The following is a 26795-nucleotide window of genomic DNA, read 5'->3' as shown; positions in this document are numbered from 1 at the left end:
TGTGGTAAGGAAGGAAAGAAATTAGATGGTGGCCTCACATGGAGTGCTACATATTTTATGACACTTAATGTCTTGACCATCTATTTTTGGCCCTGTTTCACAGCTGAGGATATTGAGGTTTGAGGAGGGATGTAGGTCCTGCCTGACAGCTCCTGAGGTAAAGTTAGCCTAGCTAAGAATCCCCTTAGACATCAGCTGTTTTCCTTCCCCGCCTGCCATGTTTCCATCAAATCTAATAATAAGGACATAATGATGCAGATGCAGCAGTCAGCCTGGGAAAAGAAAACTGACATATAATTCCCTTCAGAAGATACAGATCATTAGAAGAAAGTGGTTTGGGGCCCTGGTGGGGCCTGGAGATGAGAGGGAGAACAGTAGACTGGATGGTAGAGTCAGACATGTGGGAGGCAGGGAAGTAAAGGGACCCCTTTAAAAGAATTAAGAATAAGAATAAATTAAGAATTAAGAATAAAATGGCATGGGGGTTGGGGGTAATGGAGGAGAGAGGGAGGGGAGGAGGGAAGTGTGGCTGGACCACTTCAGGCTGTGGGATTTGGTCATCTAGAGCATCTATTGTTATTTTGAGAGGCATGCTGCTGTTTTAACCCTTTCTTGCCCAGATCCCAGACCCTAGTCTTCACCTTCTTTTTTTTTCTTCTTTCAGACATCACATCACTTTTTAGCAGTCTCTTTGCTGCAGACGTATAGACAAACGTATATCTGTATTTGGTTTAAGGATGAACAGAAACCCAGGAACCTGGCCTAACAGAATGTAACCCACACCCTTAAAGCCTCATGGGACCCTCCCTAGTGGCTTCCTGAGTAACCTTCTTGAATTTTCCATTAACCAATGCCCTTAAATATTTTTTTAAAAATTTATTTTGTTGTATGCATCTGAATGTTTTACCTGAATGTATGCATGTATGCCACACACATGGCTGATACCCACAGAGACCAGAGGAGGGCATCCAGTCCCCTGGAACTGGAGTTATGGGTGGTCTTGAGCCACCATGTAGGTGTTTGGAACTGAACTCAGGTCCTCTGCAAGAGCAACAAGTACCTTTAACCAGTAAGCCATCGCTGCAGCTCTAATCAATTCCTTTTGAGATGGCTCAGCAGGCAAACACACTTGCCACTCATGTCTGATGACCTAAGTCCCCTTCCTGAACCCACAGAAAAAAAAAAAACAAAAAAACAAAACAAAAAAACACCAGATTCATGGCATGCATCTGTAATCTCAGCACTCCTCCAGTGAGATAACAAGCAGACCAAGAGAACTGTCTAGAAGCTGGTGGGCCAGCTAGCCCAGACACATAGTGTGGCAGAAACAAGGCAGAACTGCCTCAAGATGGTAGAAGAAGCAATCCAGCAGGGTTTCCTCTGACTTCCATGAGAGCCTTGCATGTGCGTCTCTCACACTCAGTAATAATAAATTAGAAAAGAAAGAACGGCATAGCCACCATCCACTCACCTGAGCTAGCGGACTCGGGAGACATCCTTGGCCCTCTTTCTTCCTTGGTCCCACATGAGATTTGGCACCCAGCCCACTGATTTTACCTCCTAGACAAAATTTAAGGAGCCTCCCAAGTCATGTCACTGAGAACTATATTGATCCTTTTCTGTGGCCTGGAAGACAAATGTGAGTTTCCTGGACCTTGCCTATCCCTCTGTATTGCCACTGTATTCTCTTACATCCTGGTTACAGGCAGAAGTCAGTCAGCCTGTGCCATATATCTTCATGACTGTTAAAATTCAGATGTCTCAGCTCCTGCTGAATCTCCTTTCTCTACCCACCTAGGGTCTTAGTCGTCAAGCAACCTAGACTACTTGTAGTCTTGTTTGAGGTCTCCCTCGCTTCTGTTTTTATCTCCACAGTCTTCAAAAATCCCATTAGTTACTTTCTTGTTGCTATGATCAAACACTAAAGCCAAGGCAACTTAAGGGAGAATGCTTATTCTGCCGTCTGGTTCTATAAGTTGAGTCCATCACGGTAAGGAGATGAAGCAGCAGGCAGCAGGCACGGTGGCCAAGCAGCAAGCTAAGAGCTCGAATCCTCAATCCAACTCAGGAGGCAGAGGCAGCCAACAGAAGCAGGGTACAGTGAAGCTACATAATCTCAAAACCCACCACCAGTGACTACTCCCTCCACCAAGGCTGCCCCACCTAAACCTCTGCAAACATTGCTATCAACTGGGCAGCTGCTCAATCCTGGAGTCTACAGGGGGCACGGCTCATCCAAACCACCACCTTAACAAGGAGCCTTTCTTTATTTTCTTTTAAAAGTTTGTTTAAGCCAGGCAGTGGTGGCGCAAGCCTTTAGTCCCAGCACTTGGGAGGCAGAGGCAGGTGGATTTCTGAGTTCAAGGCCAGCCTGGTCTACAGAGTGAGTCCGAGGACAGCCAGGGCTACACAGAGAAACCCTGTCTTGAAAGAACCAAAATAAATTAAATTAATTAATTAAAAAATAAATGTTTGTTTAATTTTATTTTTTGTGTATGAGTGTTTTGTCTACATGCATATGTGTGTACCACATGCATGCCTGGCCCCTAGAGGCCAGAAGTTGGCAGCAGATCCTCTGGAGTGGGAGTTACAGATGGCTGTGAGCTGCCATGTGTGTGCTGGGTCCTCTGCAGAGTGGCTGTTAACCCATCTCTCAGTCCGAGTACTGCAGCATTTCTTGATCGGAATCTTCATTAAATATTTATCTTATCTTGCTCCTTATCACAATGTGCTGTTATGATCTATCTCTCCTGGCTGGATGAAGGCCATGAGGATTTCATTGTTGTGCAGCAGTTAGTAGGACTGCCAAATATTCATGTTCAGGTTGCACTCTGAGGCAACCGGCAGTGGCTAGGGTCTAGCCTGTGCTTTTCTTATGAAGCCCTGTACCCTACTATGAAGCCACACCCGCTCAGAAAAAGGGATATACCTTCTTGTAATTTTCACAGAGTAGCTGTTTGCAACGACAGTGACTCTCTCCTTGTCACACAGTGAGATCATCTAACTTTGTTACCATCAGTCTGCCCCTCAAGGTGCAGCCATATGATATCCTGGTCTCTAGACTCTCGCCTCCCCCAGAACCATGACGGGAACAGAAGCCACAAGGGACTTGATGGAAAGAGGGCTCCTCTCTGACAAAGGACCGGCTTTGGGAGGGCTCTGTTAAGCTACAATACATTAGCGCCTTTAAATGATTAAGTTGCCTCTTGGAATTTTAAACTAACACAGCTCCTGGGGCTCTTCTGACCACGGCAGACATTGCCAATCAATTACCGTACTCTCATAGACAAAAGTTCTCAGAATCCTCAGCAGGGACACTGATAAATCGTTGGAGCTGACATTTAAAATGAAGATTATGTCTTATTTTCAGCCTAGCCCAGCCTCTTATCTTATGGCTAAAACAAGGATTCTTTTTCCTGCCCGCCCCCCCCATCCTCAGCACCTCCTCTTTTCTCTGTATGTTTACCCCTATGCTGGCTCCCAGCTAACGCTCCACGCGCAGTCATGGGAATGGCCTCGTTTTGCAGACAGTGCTTCCTCGGCAAGCCTGCTTCTTGTGGCCTGACTCTAGCTCTTTAAGCATTAAAAACTATAGCATGCTCGACCTCAGAGAACCGCTTCCCTGCGTCAGTCCTGAGGAGAGAGGAAGTCCAGAGGTTGAAGATAAGGGATTTTCCCAAGACCCTGCAGCAACAGGTGACTGAGTTGGGTGGAATCCAGATGTCTCATTCCCAGGCTCTGGAGCTCCACTGCACCTTTGGCTGGATGCCATGTCTTGGGCTGAGTCTAAGTGTGTTTCTCTGAAAGAACTTCATGAACGGAGATGACTGGTCTCCAGCGGAGAGTTGCTGGAGGGTGGTGGGACTCTTTTTAGGGGTAAAGCACATGAGCCTGTCCATTGGTCAGTAGGCGGTGTGCTCTTGGAATGGAATGCTGGATTCCAGTGTCTCTCTGTCTTTCTGACTTTTAAAATTATTTATTTCATTTGATCAGAAGTGAGGTTATGCTGAGTCAGTCTCATAGCCCAGGCTAGTGTTAAATTTTCTGTGTAGCCAAGGATGACCTCCTGATTGTCCTGTGTCCAACTCCCAAGTGTGTCACCATGCACAGCTGTGCTTTTCTGATATTTGACATGATTTCTCCCTCAGACACTCAGATCCAGTGTGATGCGACTGTCCAAGAAAGGGTCCCTTCCTTCCAGAATCATCTAATGTTGGTGTACCGCCATGGACTTCCCCAAATGAACTGAAATAATCCTGCCCCTGGATATAGAAAGTTAGGCTGCGCCTGAAGCTAAGGCCCTGTGTCTAACAGTTCACAGAACATTAGTCCTCGGGGCTAAGTCCTACAAAGCACTTTCCCCAAACTTCCGTGTAAGACAGAAGTTCCTCTGCATTCCTACAAATGAGGGTATTAAAAGAGACGTATTAGGGGCTGGAGTGTGATTCAGTGGTTAAGAGAATTCATTGCTCTTGCAGAGGGCCTGGCTTTGGGTCCCAGCACCCACATGGCAGCTCACAACCACCAGAGAATCTAGTTCCAGGAGAATCAACCGCCCTCTTCTGACCTCTGTGGGTGCTTGTGCTTGTGAGATGCACTTACATGCATGCCGGTACAGATGTATACACATAAAATAACTTTTTAAAGTAGGACATTAATATTAGGGGGCACAGGAAACAGGAGGGCAGGGCCATGGGGCAGCAACAAATGTGTGCTGTGTGCCACTGCTCCGTGTGGGCCTCGCTTTGATCACACCCTTCTGGTCCAAGACTCTGTCCTGAAATCATTGCACATAACTGAACAGTCTTCTCAGGAGTCCAGGCTCTCTGCTTAGTCAAGCCATCTTCCTTCACTCTTTGGAAATGCTGTCACCTAGGAGACATTCGGGCTAGTTTTCATGTCACCCTAACTAAGAAGACAACACTATAAAGGAGCAGCACACAGTTCCCACCCCCTTTCCCGTGCTTGCCTCTTCATTGGTGCACACAGTTCCCACCCCCTTTCCCATGTTTGCCTCCTCATTGGTTACTGCAAAATAAACACGTCAGAGATAAAACAAGTCCCAGAATACATTTCATCCTAAACAAAAATGTAGTGACTTCATGATTAAGCTTTTGGATAGAACGTTTAAAGGCTGATTCCAAACGAAGCCTAGCCGATGTGCCTAGAAGGTAGGAAGCTGAGGAGACTAAGAGGCAGCTTCGGATGCTTCTCATGAAAGATGAATGCCTTGTAACCTCCTTGGCCTGCAGGTGTCCAGTAAAGCCTTCCACAAGAGAGCCGACAGGGGTGTCTTCACCCCACTTCTCTCTTAAATGCATCCTTACATTAGACAAGTCCTGAAGCCTACTCGAGAAAAACATTGGTACCTATGACTGACCAGAGCACCTTGGGTTAGCATTCTGTCTAAACTCCACCTCCACAGTTGCCTGGCAACAGCCAGGTATGCTCCTCCCCACAGTTACCTGGCAACCGCCAGGTAGTCCTGGCCCACTATAAAAGGGGCTGCTTGCCCCCCCTCTCTCTTTTGATAGCTTGCTCTGTCTTGCCTCTTGCTCCCTGTCCCCTCATCCCTTCTCCCCTCCCCCCACGAAGAACTTCTTCTCCACTCACTCTTTGGCCTGCACTGGCTATTCCATTTTTGTTTCTTTTTTTTGTTTTGTTTTTCTTTTTTTGGTAAAGTCCATTTTCCTATTACTTGTTTGTTTGCAGTCCTCTCTGAGGCACTGAGGTAAAGCTAAAGTCTTGTCTTCTTGTCTCCTCCTTTGTACCTTTAAAGACCTCAAGAAACGCCTCTAACATCTATTGTTCACCTTGAAGAGGAACTTTGGAACACTTGTCCCCCACCCCCCATCCCCTTTGGGAGAAGCTAATTAACATTCCTTTGTCAGAGGACACTTGCTGGATTAACAGTCAGAGGAGAAATGAGAGGCTGATTAACACTCCTCAGACCACAAGAAGGGGAACCCACCTGCAGGTGGGGAAGGCCCAGAGCAAAGACAAGGGAGGTCCTTGCCACCTCATTCCCTAGAGACCAGTCAATTTAAAACGTCACACTGTTCTGCCAATCACATTGTGCCTAATGGCTGCCGCAGCGTAAGGACTGTATAAAAGCTCACTGACCAAGCGGTACAGTGTTGCCTCTGCTTTTGGGATGCAGGATGGCCCCAGCATGTTGGAACATTAAAAATTCCTCATGCATTTGATCTCTCTGCGTGGTTCACTCGGGGGTCTCCAGTAAACTAAGGCTTTGCTCCCCAGAGTCTAACAACCTTTGTTCCTAATGCCTGGTACAAAATGCCTGGGACGAAGTTGAGTCCTGAAGAAATAATGGCTGATGTACATACATGAATGAATGAATGAATGAATGAATGAACAGATGCATGGTCTGCCATCTTCCAGTGCCTTTCATCTGTGTCATCAGTGATCATATTATAAATATTACTGCTATTCAAACTTCATACAATACAGAAAGTGAATAAGCTTCCTAGCAACTGCATAACCTATAGCACATACTCCCTGATTTCCATGGTCAAGGTACTGTGGTTACTGACTGCACAGGTATGCTAACTCCCCATCCAGGCGTGCGAGCCTAGGTAGGCTGGGTTAAGAACGCTTGGAAATCTACACGGCATGATGAGGAAGTATGAAAATGTCCCTTGTCTTTTCAGCCTATCTCTGGGTATCCTACCAGAGAAAATCAGGCCGCTGACTTCCTCACAGTGCTGGTTAATCATTATTTTCTTCTGAATATTTTTTCTCCACTGAGTAGAATATTGGAAGCTAAGACAGCTAAAAACCAAGCACCCTTTTTTTTTTTTTTGCTTACTTATTTTAGACGTTAGCTTGTACAAAGGCCTATGACTGATTCGGCTCTCTGGCCTTCCCAGGAGAAAACAAAACCTCATTGATGAAAAACTCAGTCACCCATCCCATAAACAAAGGGCTCCTTCTCTGACAAAGATGCTCTTATTCTTGGAGCGCTGATGTTTTCTTTTGACCTTCTGAGCCAGAAAGTCAGTCAAGGGCAAGAAAGCCAGAAGGCCAGCTTTCTGCTGCTATAACAAACACCTAAAACAACCTAGTTATAAAAAGAGAATGTTTATTGCGCTTTAGTGTTTTAAAGCAATGTTGTTTGGCCTGGGTGTTTTAGGTGAGGCTTTGTGTCATGGCTATAGTACCAGTATGACAGCTCACCTTGTGGCTGGAAAATAAAGGAGGGGGAAGAGGAGGAGGCGTGGATCGTGATGAAGAGGAAACCAGAACCCCCAAAGTCCCCTTCAATGACCTAAAAGCCTCCCCCTAGAGCCCACCGCTGAGAGGCTCCACAACTTCCTAATAGCGTGCATCCCTGCCTAGCAACTCCGAGAGTTTCTGTACTTAGCACACCTCTCTGGGAGACAGCAGACCCAGGTGGTAGAGTAACAAGTAACAGCCTTACATACTTGCAGTCCGCCTTGAACTCCCCACTGGAGTCCTGCAATCCCTTCTTTTCATTTGGTTGTCCCACCATGAAGAAGGTGTCTCTGATAGTAGGAAAGTCGTCAAGCAGAACTCTCAGACTATTACAGTAGGCCATGATCTGACCCCGAAGGGAAGAATGAGACATGCGGCGGTTCAACCTGAAGGTTGGAAGGAGAGACAGACGGTATCCTGAAGAATCTTCTAGCTCTCACAGAGGGTCCAGAATCTGCTTCCCTGGGGGCTTTTTCAAGGAGAACAGAACACCCCTGCTGAGAAGACATTGCCACCTGGGTATAGTTGGCATTGCCTGAAGGTTGAAGCATAGAACTCTTCACAGTGCCTCCTGTCCTTACTTCTGATGCTTGCCTGTGTGTGAGTTTCCTGTGCTTCTATCTACCCAACAGGGCTGTGGATTATTTACATACAAACTACCAGACTCATGGTGTGGGGTTCTAGGTGACACTGCTGTTAGCAAGGAAGCCTACTCAGTCAGAGAAACCAGTGAGCATTACCCATACAGACGCTACTTACTTTTGGCAATATTCAACTATTAGTTCCTTCTTCACTTTTTCAAAGTCATCCTGTCAATAAAGGCGAAAAATATACCTATAGTAAGCCATCTTTCAAATGAATGTATGGTCAAGTTCAAGTAGGGACAGCTACCAAGACGTTCTTTCTGAGGAGACTCTTGGGTGGGCTGAGTACTCCAAAAATGCCAGGTCCTGCCCGGTTTCTATCTGAGCCATTTTCAGGGTTGCGTTTGCTGACAGCGACCCTCAGGGATGAGGTAGAGTCTCTCTCTCTCTAGGAAAAGGGGCAGTTTCACTATAAAAGAGGTGCCCCACCCAGCTTTGCAGTCTCTGACTGTGAGTCCAGCAGGGTGCTTGGTAGCCTTTCTGGACTGTTTCTGTGGAACTTGGGAGGCAAGGGGAACTGACACAAACATGGCCTTTGTGTTGTCTGCTCTGCTGGGAGGAATAAGTTCTTTGAATCTGACCTCAGGCATCCACAGAATGGATACATTGGATACATAGAATGGATACATACATTGGTATCCTTGGGATGGTAAAGGACTGTTAACTTGCCATAGGCTAAAATCTTGGCGCTGACAAACCTGATGGAAGATGGCCTGACTTCTTTCTGGCCTAGTGGTCGTTGGTAATCCTGGAGACCTGTTAGGGGCTTATACACTCCACAGAGTCACTGTTTTTTGAGAATTGTTTATTTAGAGGAGAATCGATGCCTTTTGTTTTCATTATTAGTCATCAGTAAATAAAGTGGCTGGCTGCTGTTATTCCGCTTGCTCACCTAAGTTAGTCTTTCCTTTCCTGTCATAGGGAGGGGCAAAGCCTAGAGAAAATAAACCTTCCCATTTCCTCCCAGAGAACTGAGCCTTACCAACACGTATTGGATAATGAGACACTACTGACTAAACTGGGGATTAATTTTAAATGATTAAAGGTTTGAGTTTCATAATATTTTCTAAATGATTTGACTAATATTTGGGGAGGGGGGGAAACGCAAATAGGACACAACAGTGGCTTCTGATAAACAAAGATAACAGGTGACCATGTGCCTACCTTGACCGAGCCACTTACCCCTGCAGATCGCTCAAAAGTAGCAAACCTCCTGGCACAGGTACTCAGACTAGTCCGTTTAGAAAGTGACAAGACAAAACAACAACAACAAAAAACAAACAAAAACAACCAAACCAAACCAAACGCGGCCTCTGAAAAACAAGCATTCCTTAAACCCAGTTGTAGTTCTGAAGAAACTACAAATCTGTAGATTCTGTCCTGACTGGGTTTCATTTCCAGTTCTGTGCAATATGTTTTCAATCACTCTTATCTGAATGATTTAAAGCAACAGATGCCAAATGCAGACTGTTTCTTTGCTCCAGTATAAAACGCAGTGAGAGCTCTAGGCAGCTTTTCCCCTCCCACACTCACGGGGCTCTTTCTCTGGTCCATCATTGTCTGCTTCCTGTGCAGGAAGGTGTTCAGCATCACGTCCCTCAAACCCGCCTTTTCTAGTTGAATAGACACGAAGACCTCTGGAGCCCTGACAAACAGAGACAGACTGAGCTGGGGCAGCAGGCAGAGCAGCAGGTTGAGTGCTGTGGCAAGAGGTCAAGCTGTTCTGTCTCCACAGCAACCACTTTTTTAAGAGCATCTGGTGACTCGCCTGCTATTGTACTCCTTTCAAGACCCCATTGTATCTGAAGCTTGTGTCAGCAGTCCCTCCCAAGACATCAAAGCCTGGGGCAATGTGACCTCTGCCTTAGCTACAGAGATACCTGAACTGCAGGGTCCTTTCAACTAGACACTGATCTTAAATCTTCCATCCACACTGAAAACGTGGTCTGAAGATCCTTGACCTCCGCCACGTGTCCTGTTGGCAGCCTCTCGAATAGAAGTTATTTGCCTGCTGTCATTTTTCATTTCATATTTACCAAATTAATTAGAGTACCCTGGTCCTTCAACAAAATATCCAGAGTGGTCACGATTATCAGAGAATATCTCTATGTCTTTATTCATCATGGTGGAAAGAGATCAAGACATAGTAAAGCATCCTTGGTGGTGGACATACCTCCGTGATGCCATGAGTCTCAGAGAACCCACCCTCCCATTATTCTGATCAACAGTAAAGTCTTTATAGTATTATGAGAGCAGTTCTGTGCTTCTCAATCATACGTTGTTACAGAAAATCTGGAGTGGCCCATTTACCTCCCAGCTTGTGAAGGACAGCATGACAAAGTCTACAGAGAAGGAAGCAGCAAGTGAAGAAAAGAAATCAAGATATTGAAGAGAAAAAGACAGGAAAGGGAAAAACCACAATCAGGATGTGCTGACGCCCCATCAGAGACTGGATTATATCCGAAGAAGTTTTCATATAGTGCCCTCATATGAGGTCTTAAAAAAAAATAAAGCACACACACACTCTATTTTTGATTGACTCAAATCTCTTCTCACTAGATGCAGTACCTCTTGGAAGTCTTAAATCCTTCTGAAGCATGAGTGAAGGTGTCTGGGGCGCTCAGAGTCGGGCTTAACAGCAAGCACTCTTTGCCATTTGCAGTTCTGAAATCTCCTCTGCTTGGACTCTTTCCACCATGATGTCTCTGGTCTGGCCTTGTTTCCTAAACCATTTGAAACCAACATGAGTTCAGTGTGTTGGACATATACTCCCTGTAGTACTGCAGGTCCACAGCAGACCCCACACATATGTGATGGGAGGAGGAGACTGCAGAGAAGTGATGGAAAGGGGGAAGAGGTGATGGAGATGGGAAGAGAAACAACACTTTGCACACACTAGGGGTAAGGCGCAAAGTAGGGCTATTTCCTGAATAGTTCCAGTGATGCAAAGCGCTCTGAGAAAAAGTCGCCATCCTACAAAGTAGTTGATTGGAATTCTCTGTGTGTACCAGCTTCCAAAGAATTGGGAATGGACTGTACAGACCTGGACGATGGATTGCATGATCTGTTAAGGGATTGCAAAGATCTGGAAAATTCCCTCAAGTCTACCCAAGCTTATCTGGGTTATATTTGCCTTCTCCTGCAATGCAATGATAAAGAGGGGACAATGGGGTGAGGGTGGCCGGAGAAGGAAATACAAAGTCAGTATCTTCTACTGTTATGGAGGTGGTGGATCCAAGTCTTTTATGTTTCATCAACTACTAGCTGAAAGAAAAAAGCTAAGTCTTAAAGGGAAAGTCATTCTTCAATGACAGACTTGGCATATTGAAATTATGTAAGGCAGGCGAGGCTAAAAGGAAGAAAATCCCAGAGATGGAAAAAAACCTAAAGTTCCCAACTTCACCCCCACCGAGACCCCTAGGGCATCCTAGACTGCAGGAAACAGAAGTCTCCACCAGTTCAGGACAGGGGTCATCTTACCAGGTCATAAGATGCTGGGAGGGATGAGAACAAAGGCTCTGGGTTCAATCCTCACCTTTGGGTCTCATCTGTTTTCCCTTATCTTCTGGAACCTGTTTCCTGGCCAGCTCAGGAGGGTGGGAAGAGATTCTTTTGGCCTGTGTGTTGCCATTATCTGGCTTCCTGCCAGCTGGGAGCGCTGACACTGCTGAGTCAGCAATCACACCACCTCTTCCCTTGCAATGGCAGTTGTGACCAGGCCCACCTTCCATCTATGCCTAGCTACTTCTCCCTTTCTGCCCTTCTTGCAAAGGTGTCCGCATCTCTTTCTAACACTTAATCCTACTATGCTTTCAAGTTGCTTGCTCAGTTCTAATCTAGTTTTTGGTTGGTGGTGTTTTGTGAGACAGTCTCATTCAGTCCATGCCTTTTTAGTCCTGACCTTGTGGCTTTTACTCCGACCCAGTGAGTGGAACTCCTGAGTCAGCAGGGTAACTGAGCATCAGACATCTTCACTGTAATCTGCCCAGCTGCTTTACCCCTGTTCATTCAGATCTATAGAACTCAGCTCTCCTTTTAAAAATTGTAACTCTCTTTAATACATATTTTTAAAGTATTTGGTTAGGTAAGCTCTGATGTGCATGTGACATTCTCTCAGTATGAAACCATCACCACCGTGCCAACATAAAACCCCACACCCATTCTTCTCTCTCCATGTTCCATTCCCAACTCTTCTCTGGTTTGGGCAGTTACAGGTTAGGATAGATTACCTAGAGTTTTACATTGATATGTGCAGAACCTGGTCTTTTTATCTGGTGGCATCTGCATTGTTGTGGGCATCAATCATTTATTTATTTATTATTATTATTTATTTATTATACTATTGTGCGGTATTCCATTTTATGGATATGCCCACTTGTGTTAGTGCATTCACCTATTGGAGGACTCTTGGGTTTCTCTCCACTTCTTGATTGTCATGCATGCAACTTCTATGGACATTCACACACAAATTTTTGTAAGGCCACGTGCTTTCATTTCTCTTGATTAAATACCTAGATGTTGAACACTCAGTCCATATGGTAGGCACGTGTTTAACCTCCTGAGAAAGTGCTGGATTATTTCCCAGGTGGTTTCCCCATGTTACTGTCTAATCAGCCGTATACAAAGGTTCCAGATCTCCCATATCCTTGACAGTCCTGAGGAGACCAGTCTTTTACATCTTAACCGTTCTAACAGGCACAGACTATTTCTCAATGGGATTTAAAGTTATTTTTCTCTAATGATTCCTGGCATTGAGCATCTTTTCACCCTTCTTTGCCAGGCGGTGCTGTTGGTGGCTCACTGATTCCTTTCCTTCAGGGCAGTGGGTGTGCACTTCTGTTTCTGTATCCTCTTCCTCCCTCACTCCATCTCTTGATTTTGCTATCAGACCCTCTCCTGTCCCACAGTTGTAAAAGATTTATAAATCTATCTGTATGTGCATCTTATGAAGAAGCAATCATAAAATTCACTTTAGCGGAGCTCAAAGAGGGCTGGATGGTTTCTGGAAGTTGTAACGTGCCGGGGCCAGACAGTGCAGATGCTCCCCCATTTTGTGTTCTTACTGAGGCCATCTCAGGTTTACTTAGATTTTGATCTCTCTGATGGAGGATCCCATGGGAAGTTAGAATGGTCAGCTTAGCTTCTGTTGAACTGCTTGCTTGCACAAACCTCCTCCTACAGCTGATAAAGGAAATAACAGGATATTTTTTGCCTTAAGAAAAGGGTTTGTTCTTTAAAAGCCCCTTGGTCTAATTCAGTGATTCTCACCCTTCCTAATGCTGTGACCCTTTAATATAGTTCCTCATGTGTGGTAACCCCCAACAATAAAATTATTTCATTGCCACTTTATAACTAAAAATTAGCTACTATTATGAATCATAATGCAAACATCTGATATACAATATATCTACTATATGAACTCTGTGAAAGGGTCAACCAAGGGGTCATGATGCACAGGTTGAGAGCCACTGGTCTAAATGCTTGGAGTTACATTTGGGTCCCCTAAGACCTGAGTGTAGTCCCAGCCGGCTGGGATAAAGACTCTCAATTGGTCATACACTGTGTCTGAGTGAGCATCTCTAGTGGGCTCCCATAACAATAATTAAGTTGTATCATGGAAGATGAGTAGCATCCTTTAGGGGAAAAAAGTATGTGGAGGAGTGGGGGGGTGTAGAATCCAAGATGTCTAGGACTCTTAAAACAGAGTTCAGAGGACATGCATGAGAGAAAGCTTGGGTCAGACATCTGTATACCTTGATGAGGATCCTGGGCCTGGTGCTTTGGGCTACAAAGAGCTTCTACAGGTTTTTAACCATCGAGGCATGGTTGCTCTGTGTACTGTGTGTGGATGTTCACAGCAGTATTCTTTCTTATAGCCAAAAAGTCAAGGCAACTCATTGACAAATGAATAAACAAAATGGAATCTATCCACATGACAGAATATTATGCAGTAATGAAAAGGAGTGGGGTACAATAGATGGTGTAACACAGACAGACTTGAAAAACATCACGCTAAGTGAAAAAAAAAGTCAGACACAAAAGGCATGATCACGTTTATATGATGTGAAGACACAGAAGTCCAGACACAGAAAGTATCTTAATGGTTACCAGGGACTGGGGGGAGGGGAAGTGGGAGTGACCTCTGAGGTACAGGGTTTCTTAGGAAAGTGATACAGATATTTCTAAAATAGAAATTATCAATGGTTGCATGGTCCTGGGAATAGACTAAGAAGATTGAATCAAATACTTTTGAAATTTTTATTTTTGTTTACAAGTATATGTACCTGCTTGTGTCTGTTGTGTCTGTCCACACGTGTGTAGGTATTCGAAAAGGCTGTGTGTGTGTGGGGGGGGGCATCTGAGGAGGTCATGAGTGTGTGTGTGTTTGTGTGTGGTAGCTGAGGAGGCCATATACATGTGTGGGGCGGGGGGTGTGGATTTTAAAAAAGATCTATAGGAAGCATAGACAAGAAAACAATAGAATTTTTTATCTACGAATGGGAAGGGTTAAAAACTGGGACATTTTGTCCTGGATCAGTCTAGCCAAGTTTGTATTTTGGAGAAATATACAAAGCACATCACCACTCACATAAGGGGAGCAAGAAGGAAGGGAAACAAAGAAGTGGGATCTGAAATACCCATTTCACATTGCCTAGGGTTCTTGAGTCAAAACTCCCGAGGCCTTGTTATTGCCTAAGTGGCTAGAATAACCCGGAGGAGCTTGGGCTTCAACAGCAGCAAAACTGGAGGCCCCGCCCTCCCACCCTGGTCTTCCAGGGGCCTTTCACTTCCCGTTTCTCAGAGGTGGGTCACGGAAACTGAAATTTCTTTCTGCAGAGGTCAAAGAAACCCTAATCTTAAGTACAGTGATCTACCTTTCAACAGTAGATAAGACTCCTTTGCATACGGAATTTTGCCCTAGGTCCTCAGGACAAGGTAAAGAGCCTGCGCCTTTCAGAATCTTCTGGAAATTGGGTAGGCAAGGAATTTGATATGTCGTAACAAAATCCAGCCGCTGTCTCTTAGTCACTATGTCTCCAGGTTAGACCAAGAGTTACACACGTAGGCTCTAGGACACAGCTGTATCTCGTGGCTGTGTCTTCTGAGGTTCACAATGTCCCTTTGTGATAAAATATCCTTGAAGACCTACCAGCCAAACATTAGATGGAGCTTGGAGAGTTTCGTGGAAGAGTTGGGGGAAGGACTGAGGGACTAGAAGGGACAGGAACTCCACAGAAAGACCGAGAGTCAACTAACCTGGTTCTTTGTGGGCTCCCAGAGACTGAACCATCAACCACAGGGCACACACAGGCTTGACCCAGCCCTCTGCACATATGTAGCAGAAGTGCAGCTTGGTCTTCACACAGGTCCCCAAACAACTGAAGTAAGGGCTGTCCCTGAATCCAATGCCTGCATGTGGACCCTGTTCCCCTAACTGGGCCGCCTTGTCTGTACTGAGTGGGAGATGACGCATCTAGTCCTGCAGTGGCTAGATGTGTTGTGGGGATACCAAAGAGGGCTCCCCCTTTCTTAAAAGAGGAGGGCAGGAAATGGGGTGAGGATCTGAGTGAGAAGATACTGGGAAGAGAGGGGGGCTGATACTGAGATGAATAAATGAATAAATGAATGAATAAATAAGTAAATAAATAAACAAACAAATATCCTTGAAGCTATGCTCAAATTCTTCCCACTGTATCAGAAACTTAGGCTCCAGGACACTTTCTTGGCTGCTACATGTGTACTAAGTCAGGGTCTGCATCATCAAAAGGCCCAGACTCCGTTAGAAAATTATTGGTATTGTGATTTTTGGTGTTCCCTTTTCCCAAGGACTTTTCAAGATGATCATAGGAAGAAACACCCCAAAAGAGAGCTGGGGTCTGCCATGATTCTGGAGGGGTACCACTTTACCTCATCAATATGCTGACCTCCTCATAAATAGTCATTAAACCTTCTTAAAAGTGAAAACACCCCAACAATTCCACTTTTCAGGTGAGCCCAATCTCATCTTTCCCTGGAAGGAATGAATCATCCTTAGCTTTGTTTTGATCAATAAACTTCGGCTTAAACTCTCTGTGTCCTTTGGCTGAATTCTGTCCTCTGAGAAGACAAGATCTGAGGAGGACTCGTTCCCTAATCAGGTTCTCACTGAATCCCTTAGGACAGGCATTATGGTTGCTTTTCTACAGTCTGGTCCAAGCCTCTGTGCGGGTCACATGACCCATGAGGCCATGTGATAAAGTCTTTCCAAAGAGCAGAGTTTGGAGAATCTCAGAACAGCGGGACATGCAGCGACTTGCAAGAAAGTGACTGAGAATCCATCTATATGCCATAGGGATCACACACCCCAACATGATGGGGACAATATCTCCCAAAGTCAGGGCCCTCCAGACTGCCTATACCCTCTGGTGGCTTGTTTATAACCTTCCAAGCATCCATTATAATAAACTGTAAAACATGGTTCTCTCCATTCTGTGAGAACTATAGTACATAGCCCAAGGAGGAAGTCCTGGGTGCTCCAACTTGTAGCCAGCCAATCAGAGGCCTGGACTGGGTCTGGCATAGGAACAGCTTTGGTTTGAAGCCCCTTCATCAGTGAGATGCTACATGCTGCAGGTGCATGGTGTCATCATTGAATTGATATGGGCAGTCCCAGATGGTGTCCTCTGCAGAATAGATTGCTTGTTTGCTGTTAGGGAGAAGCCTCCATGGCTTTTGAAGCTACAGAAGTGGTCTGTGTTTTGAGTGTGCACTACGAGAAACTGCATCTGTTTTCCCTACACAGATCAGAAAGAAAAGGTAATAGAGAGTGGAGAGAAATTGGAGAAAGAAGGAAGGGGGAAGAAGGAGGAAGAAGAGAAGGAAAGAGAAAGCAAAAGCAGGAGGGAAGGAGAGGGAAGAGGGAGGAGGAAGAGGAGGAATGGGCAGCCTGGCATTAGCTGCTGCCGGGGCAGCATGCTCTGGCATCTATCTCTAACCTATAGGCTGACCTTGATATCAACAGGGCCGGCTGCTCCAGGGATGCAATAGAAGAACGCTTGCTGAATGGCCACCATCAAAGCATTTTTCTGGGCAGTTTGGCATGCGAGGGTCACTTGCATATTTTCCACTCCTGAGTGGATCAAGAGCTGCAGGAAGAGAAGGTGAATTACAAAGAGATTGCTTCCAGAGGGAGGAGTAGCTGAGGGTGGAGCTCACCGCTTAGTTACACTTTCCTGCGCTTCCCGGCAGCCGCTCATCCCAGGCGGGGAGCCTCTGGGTCTGACCTGCTGTGTAGGTGGACACCATGCAATCCCCCTGTGGTCAGGGAAGAGCTCTGACAGACCTACATGAACTCAGAAACAGGCTCTTGAAAGCCCTCAAGAAAAATATCTACCCACAGAAAAGCAAAAAAGCAAAAAAGGGAGAGAAATGGCATCGGGTGCCCAAAGCTATAACGAAAGCTCCAGTAGCAACCGTCCACAGCTCGGCTCACTGTGTGTCCTTTCTCTTCCTCCCTAACAGAACTTATGACATGGGGGCTGCAGTCCTCGTGGCCCAAGCCAGCCCCATGCAAGGCAAGCCTTATTAATAATAATGGAAAGCTTTTCTCTTGTTTGAGACATGCTCCCATGTAGCCCAGGCTAACCTCAAATCCAAACTCACTATGTAGCTGAGGCTGGCCTTGAACTCCCAATCCTCCTCCCTCCGCCTGCCCAGCACTGGAATCACAGGCATGCCATGATGCTAGGTGGAGCTTGGGGAAGGCTTTTCTATGGATTTTTTTTTTTTTTTTTTTTTTTTTTAAAGAATACAAGAATAAACTGTTTTGTTTTAGCTTAGGTTCTTTTTCAATTTTAGCATCTTTTCTTAAAAAAAAACAAAAAACAAAAAGCAAAAACCAACACACAGAGTTGTTTACCTGGAGGACGGCTTCTTTTGTGTAAAAACTGAACTTGCCGGTTTGGTTGGCATCCAGCTCAGAGATGGCTAAGACGAGGGAGGTGGGGCAGTATCTGTTAGAACAAAAGTGGAGCTGTCCCGTCCTGACACACTGCCTGTCAGGGGATGGCCACCTGATGTCGAAGGACAGCAGATGACCCGATTTGGGACGCCAGTGGTCATAGCAAGCTTTACAGAGGACATATTCAACCCCACGCTGGAAGGCTCTGGAGTCTTCCTAGTCCTCCCTGGACTTGGTTGTGACAACCACTCCACACTTCGGGAAGTTCTTTTCTCTTCATCATTCCTTTTTCTTCTTACCCTTTGACTACAGCTATTCAGGCTCTCCCACTAACCCCTTCTTGAACACCCCTAAATGGCATCTATTTCCTGCTCTCCATGGCTCCAGCAGCTGTCTGACCTCTTCTCTATACCATGGTCCTGCATTGCAGCATAGCTCTGTTTGGAAGCTGTAGCTTTCTGTCAAGCTTTCCATCAAGTAATTTAGTATTTATCAGTCTTTGTTTTCTCATCTGTGACTGGGACTGTTAGCTATTGTAGGGTTAGGACAACTGTGAAATGTATATCTACAAATGTGCTTTGTAAAGTGTAAGGTATCATGTCCTGTGGCCTGCATGCTGCCCTCACTCTGTCTCCCCAAAGTGACAACTTTAGGAAATTACCATACACAAAATGAAGTCGAGATACGCACTCTCTAATCCACGGATCACCCTTCCAGAGTGTCCCCTTGTCTTGGAGTGTACCTGGATATCACTAGGAGGCCCAGTCACCACTGGACCAAACCACAGAGCACCCAGCAGCTTGTGCCAAGAGGTGGAGTCTTCTTTTATCTAGAAAATCACCTCTACAAAAGCCCTGGCTACAGCTTGGCTCCACCTGGCGGGTGGACACCTGGCCTCACTTGAGGATGCATCGTGCTTCCTGCCTTTGCCTGCTCCTCTTGTTTTAGCCATGAGGTGAAACAGGGCAAGAGAACTTGGCCCCCAAGGAATTATTTGGCAAAATCAGGAGGCATCTTCAATTGTCAGAAACAAAGGGGTGTGTAGGTTGAAAAAAGAGAAGAGAGAGGAGGAGGAAGGGGGAGGAAGAGGAAGGAGAGAAGAGAACAAAGAGGAGGAGGAAAGAGAAGAAGAAGAGAAGGAAGAGGAGGATGAGGACAGAGGCTCCCTCAGTAGACATCAAAAAGGCTGCTAAATAATCCACGGTGCACGTGGGACAGCGACTTTGTTCCACCCACTAAAGCTGAATGCAGCCCTTGTTTCCTCACTGCTGAGAAACCACCATAGTGTCCTGCTATGCACATTTCTCTCACTCCAGCCCTTGCCCGGGCTGTGCAGCAGCCTGATAGCAAGCCTGAGTCACCCTACAGACTATACTAGCAGTACAAAGACTTTCTCTCTGTGGGGTCTCCTTTGCCTTCCTAGGGGTGGAGCTAGTACCTGACTCTCCGGGAGAGAGCTGGGATCCTGAGAGGAAAGACAGACTGGCTCAGAAGGAAAGAAGTGAGGACAGGAGAAGCTGACTCTCCCCACATACGAAAGGCTGGCTATGGGAGAGAAGAGGTGCCATAGCCACAACGATGGCCACGGCCACGGCCACGGCCACGGCCACAGAGTAGATTGCATCTGTCTCACAGCAGAGTGCCATGGGCTGTCCCGGCTGTCCCTGGGGTTTCACTGGTTGGAATGGTTTCCCATGAAGAGAGCTGACTAAGATGTCTGCATGTCAGCTCTGTGCTCTTTGTCACTGACGCAGAAGGGTTGCTGACCTCTTCCTGGTGTGGGGAAGTGAGAGAGGAGGCCAGCCCTCACACTCCTTGCTACTTGGAAGGACATGGTCCACCACAGAAGCCAAGAGCCGGTGGTTTCCTTTGCATTCTCTGACCTGGTTCTCCCATGTCTCAGTGATTTTGTGTGTTTCTAGCCATTTATTTTCTTTTTCCATTTTTGAGTGTGCGTGGGGTTTGTAGTCACGCATATGTGCACACATGTTTCCATGTGTATGCACACGTGGTTTTTTTAAAAGCATTATCTTGTTTTTTTAAAGATTTATTTATATTTTATGTATATGAGTACACTGTAACTGTCTTCAGACACACCAGAAGAGGGCATCAGATCCCATTACAGATGGTTGTGAGCCACCATGTGGGTGCTTGGAACTGAACTCAGGACCTCTGGAAGAGCAGCTGGTGCTATTAACCGCTGAGCCATCTCCCCAGCCTGCACACATGTGTTTGGGGGAGGTGCTCGTGAATGTAGAGACTCAAAGTTGATGTTGGAAATTATCTTCATCACTTTTCTACTTTATTGAGTGAGGTAAGGTCTCTCAGTAGGTCCAGAGCTCACAAATACTATAATTCTGGCTAGCCAGCTTGCTCTGGGGATCACACACCTCCCCTCCTGAAGCTGGAATTACAGGTCTCCACCGTGCTCGGGTGGCATGTACATGGGTTCTGCGATCCAAACTTGAGTCCTCAAGCTTGCACAGCAAGCTTTTTATCCTTAGAGCCATCTCCCCAACCTGATTTTGTGTTTTTAAATCCAGTTATACCCTTAATTGTCACTGGTTACTCATCTCCAGGTGACACCATTGTCTGCTGGAGGCTCACCTGTCTACCCGACTGCTGTCCTCCAGCAGAGAAGTTATGAAGACAGGCGGGGGTGGGTCAACCTTGTCCTTGTGTGATGCAAACTCAAAGTGAACCGGTCTCAGATGCAAATGGGATTCTTCAAAACCCATCTCTCGTGCCAATTCCTTATATAGCCTAAAAGCAGGGAAGGGGCAAGGGTGTGTTTGTTAGTGCCAAGAGAAAGTGAACACAAAATTGAACAAGACTCTGTATTATGCAAAGAGAACCATCTCAAATGATCTTGTGCAGCCACTAGGTCAGGCCAGTGGTAGAAGCAGGGATGCACTTGGGTACCACCTCAGCCCTCACCTCCTACACAGCGATTGCTGTGCTAGGAACCTCGTGAGCTCAGCAGTCTTTCTGAGACATGGTTGGTCCCTGCCCTCCCTTAGTGCTATTCATGCTGACTCTTCACCCCCTTCCTGGAGAGAGCCTCTATTTGCCAGACCCACACTGTCCATGCTTCTGCCCCGTGACCACCCCTTCCCAGGCTTCACCAGCTTTGAGTTTAGATGTGGTCTTGATTCTGGCCCTGGCCCTCTTCTCATCTACTGCATCAGTCCCTAAAACCATATCCTCACAGAAGCATCTGTGGCCCTCAGCCCTGTCCTGATTCATGTCTCAGCTCTATTCCGATGTCTCTCTGGCAATTCAGTCTTAAACATCTACCAGTCTCTCCAATCTAAGCCAGTTCAGTTCTCGCCATGAGTTCCACTGGTACCTGGATCGGTGCACCAGGGTTGCCACAAAGTACCACAGAAACACACCGAATGCTCAGCGTGTTAACAGAAGTCCATTGCCTCAGATCTGAGATCAAGGTGTGGGCAAGTTGGTTACCTTCCAGGGTTACGAAGGGGGAGCTGTCCCATTGCTCTGTCCTTAGCTTGTAGATGTGCCCCCCACCCCATACCTTCCCCGTCATTTGTGCCAACGGTCCTCTTATGAGTCCATCATCCTATTGGATTAGGATCCAACTCAGTGCCTGCAGTTTAACTGACTGTCTCTTGAGAAGACTCTCCCATCCTGATATACTAGGTTTTTTTTTTTCTCTTTTTTCTTTTCTTTCTTTCTTTTTTTTTCTTTGGTTTTTTTTTTTTTTTTTTTTTTTTTTTTTTTTTTTTTTTTTTTTTTTTTTGAGACAGAATTTCTCTGGATAGCCCTGACTGTCCTAGAACTCACTCTACAGACCAGGCTGGCCTTGAACTCAGAAATCCGCCTGCCTCTGCCTCTGCCTCTCAAGTGCTAGGATTAAAGGCGTGTGCCACCACCGCCTGGCAATATACTGGTTCTTGATTCCATACATTGTAGAGAGACCCAGTTCTATTTATAGCATCATGTCCCATGATGCTCTGCCTGATCCACTTAGAAAGAACGAAATATCCTCTTTGCTATGCTCCCAACGTCAAGTGAGAGGAGTTTCATGATTATAATATATTATGGGTAATTTTTACATTATTAACTCCCAAGAGATGCATACATCGCAGAGACGCAGTATCTGAGAGGCAGCAGTCTACCTGAAAGCAGTTCACTTTCTGTTCTGCTACTTCCTAATTTGGAGATTTGAGGTTAATTACTCAATTTTTTTCCTACCCTCCACTTTCTTGCTAATGAAGTGTTTACACCTGTCTCATAAGGAGAGTCTAAGGTAAGGAGATGATACACACTAAGTCCCATAAAGACTGGTCAAGCAGGTCCTCAGTGGTGGCTGGAGGATTGGAGCTAATCCATGGGCTGTGCCTGAAGGGCCTCTTGTGGGAATCAGAGCAACACTGGATGATTGAAACAAACCCTCTCTCCATTCTCCTCCTTTTGGAAAGGTCTTGCCCATGTGCTCTCATTAAAACCTGACACAGAGCTCACCAGGACCTGTCTTCTCTGCCCTGCTGATGCTCCAGCCCTCACAGACTGTGATGCTGCCCCTGACACATCCTCCTGCCTCAGGCCCTCTGCTAGTCAGCTTTATTGTGTGCAAGGGAAAAGTCAACCAAGATCCTCAGAGTGTGTGCTGTGGCCCAGGCCCCACACCAGGAGCTATGGTTTGGAGGTCCCCCAAAGTTGGCATGTTAGAAATTTAATCCCAACACAAAGATAGTTGACAGAGATTTTCAAGGGGTGATTGGTTGTGGGCCCTCGGCTGTTAGAGAATGAGGGGCCAGCTTATTGTGGAAGTGGGTTCCTGATGGAAGGACATCAGACCCTTTCCCCTCTCTCCTTTCTGACTTCCTCTGCTCCTTCTCTCTCCATTCCACAATGAACATAAGCAGAGCTTGCATGCTCTATTGCCCTATCTGTCTTCTGTCTCAGGATGGTGCAGCAAGAAGGCTCTTGCCAGGTGTGGACCCTGTGGTGGTTTGAAGATGCGTGGCCTAGGGAATGGCACTTTTAGGAGCTGTGGCCTTGCTGAAGTAGGTGTGGCCCTGCTGAAATAGGTGTGGCCTTGCTAAAGTAGGTGTGGCCTTGCTGAAATAGGTGTGGCCTTTCTGGAGTAGGTGTGGCCTTTCTGGAATAGGTGTGGCCTTGTTTGGAGGCAGTGTGTCACTGTGGGTGTGGGCTTGAAGATGCTCCTCCTAGCTGCTTGGAAGTCAGTCTTCTCCCCTCTGCCTCTGGATGTAGATACAGAACTCTCAGCTTCTCCAGCCCCAAATCTGCCTGGATGCTGCCATGCTCCTGCCTTGATGATAATGGACCTAACCTCTGAACCTGTAAGCCAGCCCCAATTAAATGTTGTTCTCGGTCATGGTCTCTGCTCACAGCAGCAAAACCCTAAGACAGAACCCATGACCCTGGACATCTCAACATCCAGAACTATTAGATACAGATCTCTATTCTTGACAAATGACACAGTCTCCGGTCCTCTGTTATGACAGTACAGACAGATTAAGATTCCAGGCCACGGGATAGCAAGGTAAACAGCCTGGCAGTGATTTCCTGTTTGAAAGCTGACAAACCAATATCAAGTATCTAAACAAAAGGACTTACATTGAGTGGAAAGAAAATGTGGGTGCCACTGGGAGACTCTTGCTTGGTGGAATGGTCAGAGAGGCTCACGGGGAGGCTTGGAAGGAGGGAGGGAGGGAAGGGAGGGAGGGAAGGGAGGGAGGGAGGGAGGAAAGGGAGGGAAGGAGGGAAGTGAAGAAGGGAGGGGAGGGAGGGAGGGAAGGGAGAGAGGGAGGGAGGAGGAAAGGGAGGGAAGGAGGGAAGGAAAGAAGGGAGGGAGGGAGGAAGGGAGAGAGGGAGGGAGGAAAGGGAGGGAAGGAGGGAAGGAAGGGAGAGAGGGAGGGAGGAGGAAAGGGAGGGAAGGAGGGAAGGAAAGAAGGGAGGGAGGGAGGAAGGGAGAGAGGGAGGGAGGGAGGAAAGGGAGGGAAGGAGGGAGGGAGGGAGGGAGGAAAGGGAGGGAAGGAGGGAAGGGAAGGAGGGAGGGAGAGAGGGAGGGAAGGAAGGGAGAGAGGGAGGAAGGGAGAAAGGGAGGGAGGGAAGGAGGGAAGGAAGGAAGGAAGGAAGGTAGGTAGGTAGGTCGGTCATCATTTCATCTAGCTGCTCAGGACACTGAGACCTGGACTCTCCAATTTATTCCCCAAATCCTTCCATGAAGCTTCTGGTCCCCCACTAACCCAGCCAAGTGTGCACTCTCCATGCTCATTTCTATCAGCCGGTGACGGAGGGTCAGGAGTTCCAAAAGTCTGGAAAACGTGTCCAGGAGCAGCGTTTGTTTCTGTTCTTTGTCCACTGCAGACCTGAGCGCAAGCAGGCCCACCTCTTCCACGAGAAAGGGGTCACCCATCACTTTAGCTGAAAAGAGCTGAAAGGAAACCAAGTAATTTGAAAACTCAAAAGAGGAAGCATCGTGTTTACTAAAAAAAAAAAAAAAAAATACTCTCAGTGGTACAGACTCTGAAAGCATTATTTCCTGGCCGCCTACGAGACAGCTGTAGATAGTCACTAATTAATAGGGCTGCCCAGAGTTATGAGAGATAATATATGCAGAAGTATTTTGTTATTATGAAGATATATCTTGTTACTAGAAATATTTTGAGTCTAAAAAAAAACTGGGGGAGAAGGGACTAAATAGAAATAAAAGTCACTGATTTAAAAATTATTTAAAAATTGGAGATATGGTTCAGTGGTTAAGAGCACTGGCTCCTTGTCCAAAGGACCTGGGATGATTCCCAGCACCCACACGGCAGCTCAGAACTACCTGTAACTACAGTACTAGGGGATCCAATGCCTTCTTTGGCTTCCACAGGCACTAGGCATGCCTGTGGTACACAGACATATATGCAGGCAAGAGACCCATATGCTTAACATAAAAATCTCTAAAAATAGTTTTGGTAAAAAAAAAATGTTTTGGTGGCCAAAGAACAATTGTTTTTGTTTTCGCAAGACAGGATTTCTCTGTGTAGCCTTGGCTGTCCTCTGTAGACCAGGCTGGCCTTGAACTCAGAAATCTGACTGCCTCTGCCTCCCAAGTACTGGGATTAAAGGAGTGCACCACCACTGCCCGGTCAAAGAACAATTTTTATAATCCTCTCTGGTTGCAGTTTCAAAATGACAAAGAGTTTTCATACCTATGAATTTTTTTCAATTTTCACCAGACTCCCCAGGAAGCACAGATCTCCTCCACCACCTCCTCCTTCTTCTCCTCCAGCAACAAGAAATCTAAAATGCCTGAAAATTAAACCTAGGCTCTCACTAAGTTGCCCAGGCTGGCCTCGAACTTGTAAATCCTCCTGCTTCCACCTCCTAAGTATCTGAGATTGTGAGCCAGCACCAAGCCTTGCCTGTGACCTTTAAGTCTTACAAGGTCATTCAGTAGTACCAAGAGTAGCTTGGTAGCCCCACTTCTGAGTTTCTTAGCCCCACCTGCCTCTCAGTGCCTCTTCACTCCTGAGTGGCCCCATGTGATCCTTGAAACATCCAAGTGACCTTTAATCCCCTTCTGCCTTGGGGAACATCTGATGTGCCCTTTCCAATAAAGACCTAGTTTGAGGCCCTTTTCTCTTTCTTTTCTGGCTTGTTCCACAGATGCTGTGCCATCTTCCTATGTATCTACCAAAGGACTTGTCTACTGGACACGTGACTTTCAGCCTCCTAAAGTCTTCATCTGTGATTCCCAAGAGAGCTGTTAAATTCCTGCATGCCTTTAGAGGGCAGTGGTATATGCATTTTCTAATACAAAAAGTTAGCCTAGATACTCCAGTATTTCCAGGTTTAATTGTGAACATATTTCCAAAACAATAATTAAAATTGTGACATTAATAGGAGACTAGACAAGTCGCGCCCCAGACAGTCTCTGTAATAAATAAGACCTTTTATAAAATTAATGTTAAAGGTGGTGCTACAAGACACTGAGAGAATAAAAACAAGGAGGTCATACAAATGGCTCGGAGCTTCAGGAACATTCCAACTCCTGCCTCACACATCATCCCATGAACACTAATTCCAACGAAGAGTTGGATGTTTAAAAATTAAATCAAATTACAATAGGGATCAGAGGAGACAGATGAAACCCCCAAAGGGAGACGTCATCTCTGTATTTAGGAAGATAGGCGCAACCACAAAGGAAATGAAGAGCAGCTCCAACTATGCAAAAATAAGAAGGCTTACCTTAAAAAAGACAAATAAAAAGATATTTGCAGAAAATATGATAGACAATAGGTTACAGTTCTATTTAATTAAACCTCAGGCGAGTGAATAGCACTGAAGTTATTTTCTCAGATGAGTGAGCCAAAAAAAAAAAAAAAAATCACACAAAAAATTATAGCTAGTGACCAAAATGTGTTAAAAATCATTTCAACACGGGCTAGAGAGATGGCCCAGAGACTGAGCACCTGCAGGGCTTGGTTCCCAGCACCCACATCAGGCAGCTCAGAGCCACTTATAAGTCCAGGTAAAGGAAACTGAGGCCCCCTTCTGGCCTCTGTAAGCAACTGCACCTGCATGCACATGGTGCACATAAATCCATACAGGCACACACACACACACACACACACACACACAAATTATATATATGTATATATAATATATATATCACATGTATATACATATGTAGAGAGAATACACATACATTTATCTATATACATCTATATATACACAGATATATTTATATATGTGTGTATACATATGTACATATATGGTTGTAATAACATGGAAGTGTACATTAATACCATAAAGCGACCTTTCATATATACATGCAATGACTTAGTTCACACATTGCATTTCTAATGCTGATACTGCACTGTAGTGGAAATGTATCTCTAATACATTAGCTGGTTTTTATAGACATTGGCACGATTTTTTTCAAAGCAGTCTGCCAATCAGTATCTAAGAATCAAATTTCAGTTCATCAA

General features: G+C 45.9%; 1 protein-coding gene across 1 annotated transcript in view; it reads right to left on the bottom strand.

Annotated features, from left to right (window-relative positions):
- The window catches only part of LOC117724113 (uncharacterized), a 178997-nt gene that overhangs the window by 69261 nt on the left and 82941 nt on the right, over positions 1-26795 (bottom strand). Inside the window, 8 exon segments of the mRNA XM_076916959.1 lie at positions 7446-7622; positions 7996-8045; positions 9414-9525; positions 10449-10603; positions 16868-17005; positions 17779-17872; positions 20428-20583; positions 24060-24247. Coding sequence (XP_076773074.1) covers positions 7446-7622; positions 7996-8045; positions 9414-9525; positions 10449-10603; positions 16868-17005; positions 17779-17872; positions 20428-20583; positions 24060-24247 — 1070 coding nt within the window.

Source organism: Arvicanthis niloticus, chromosome 20, assembly GCF_011762505.2.
Source record: "Arvicanthis niloticus isolate mArvNil1 chromosome 20, mArvNil1.pat.X, whole genome shotgun sequence".
NCBI classification, from domain to species: domain Eukaryota; kingdom Metazoa; phylum Chordata; class Mammalia; order Rodentia; family Muridae; genus Arvicanthis; species Arvicanthis niloticus.
Note: the sequence above shows the minus strand (reverse complement) of the source record. Positions and strands in the feature narration are given on the sequence as shown.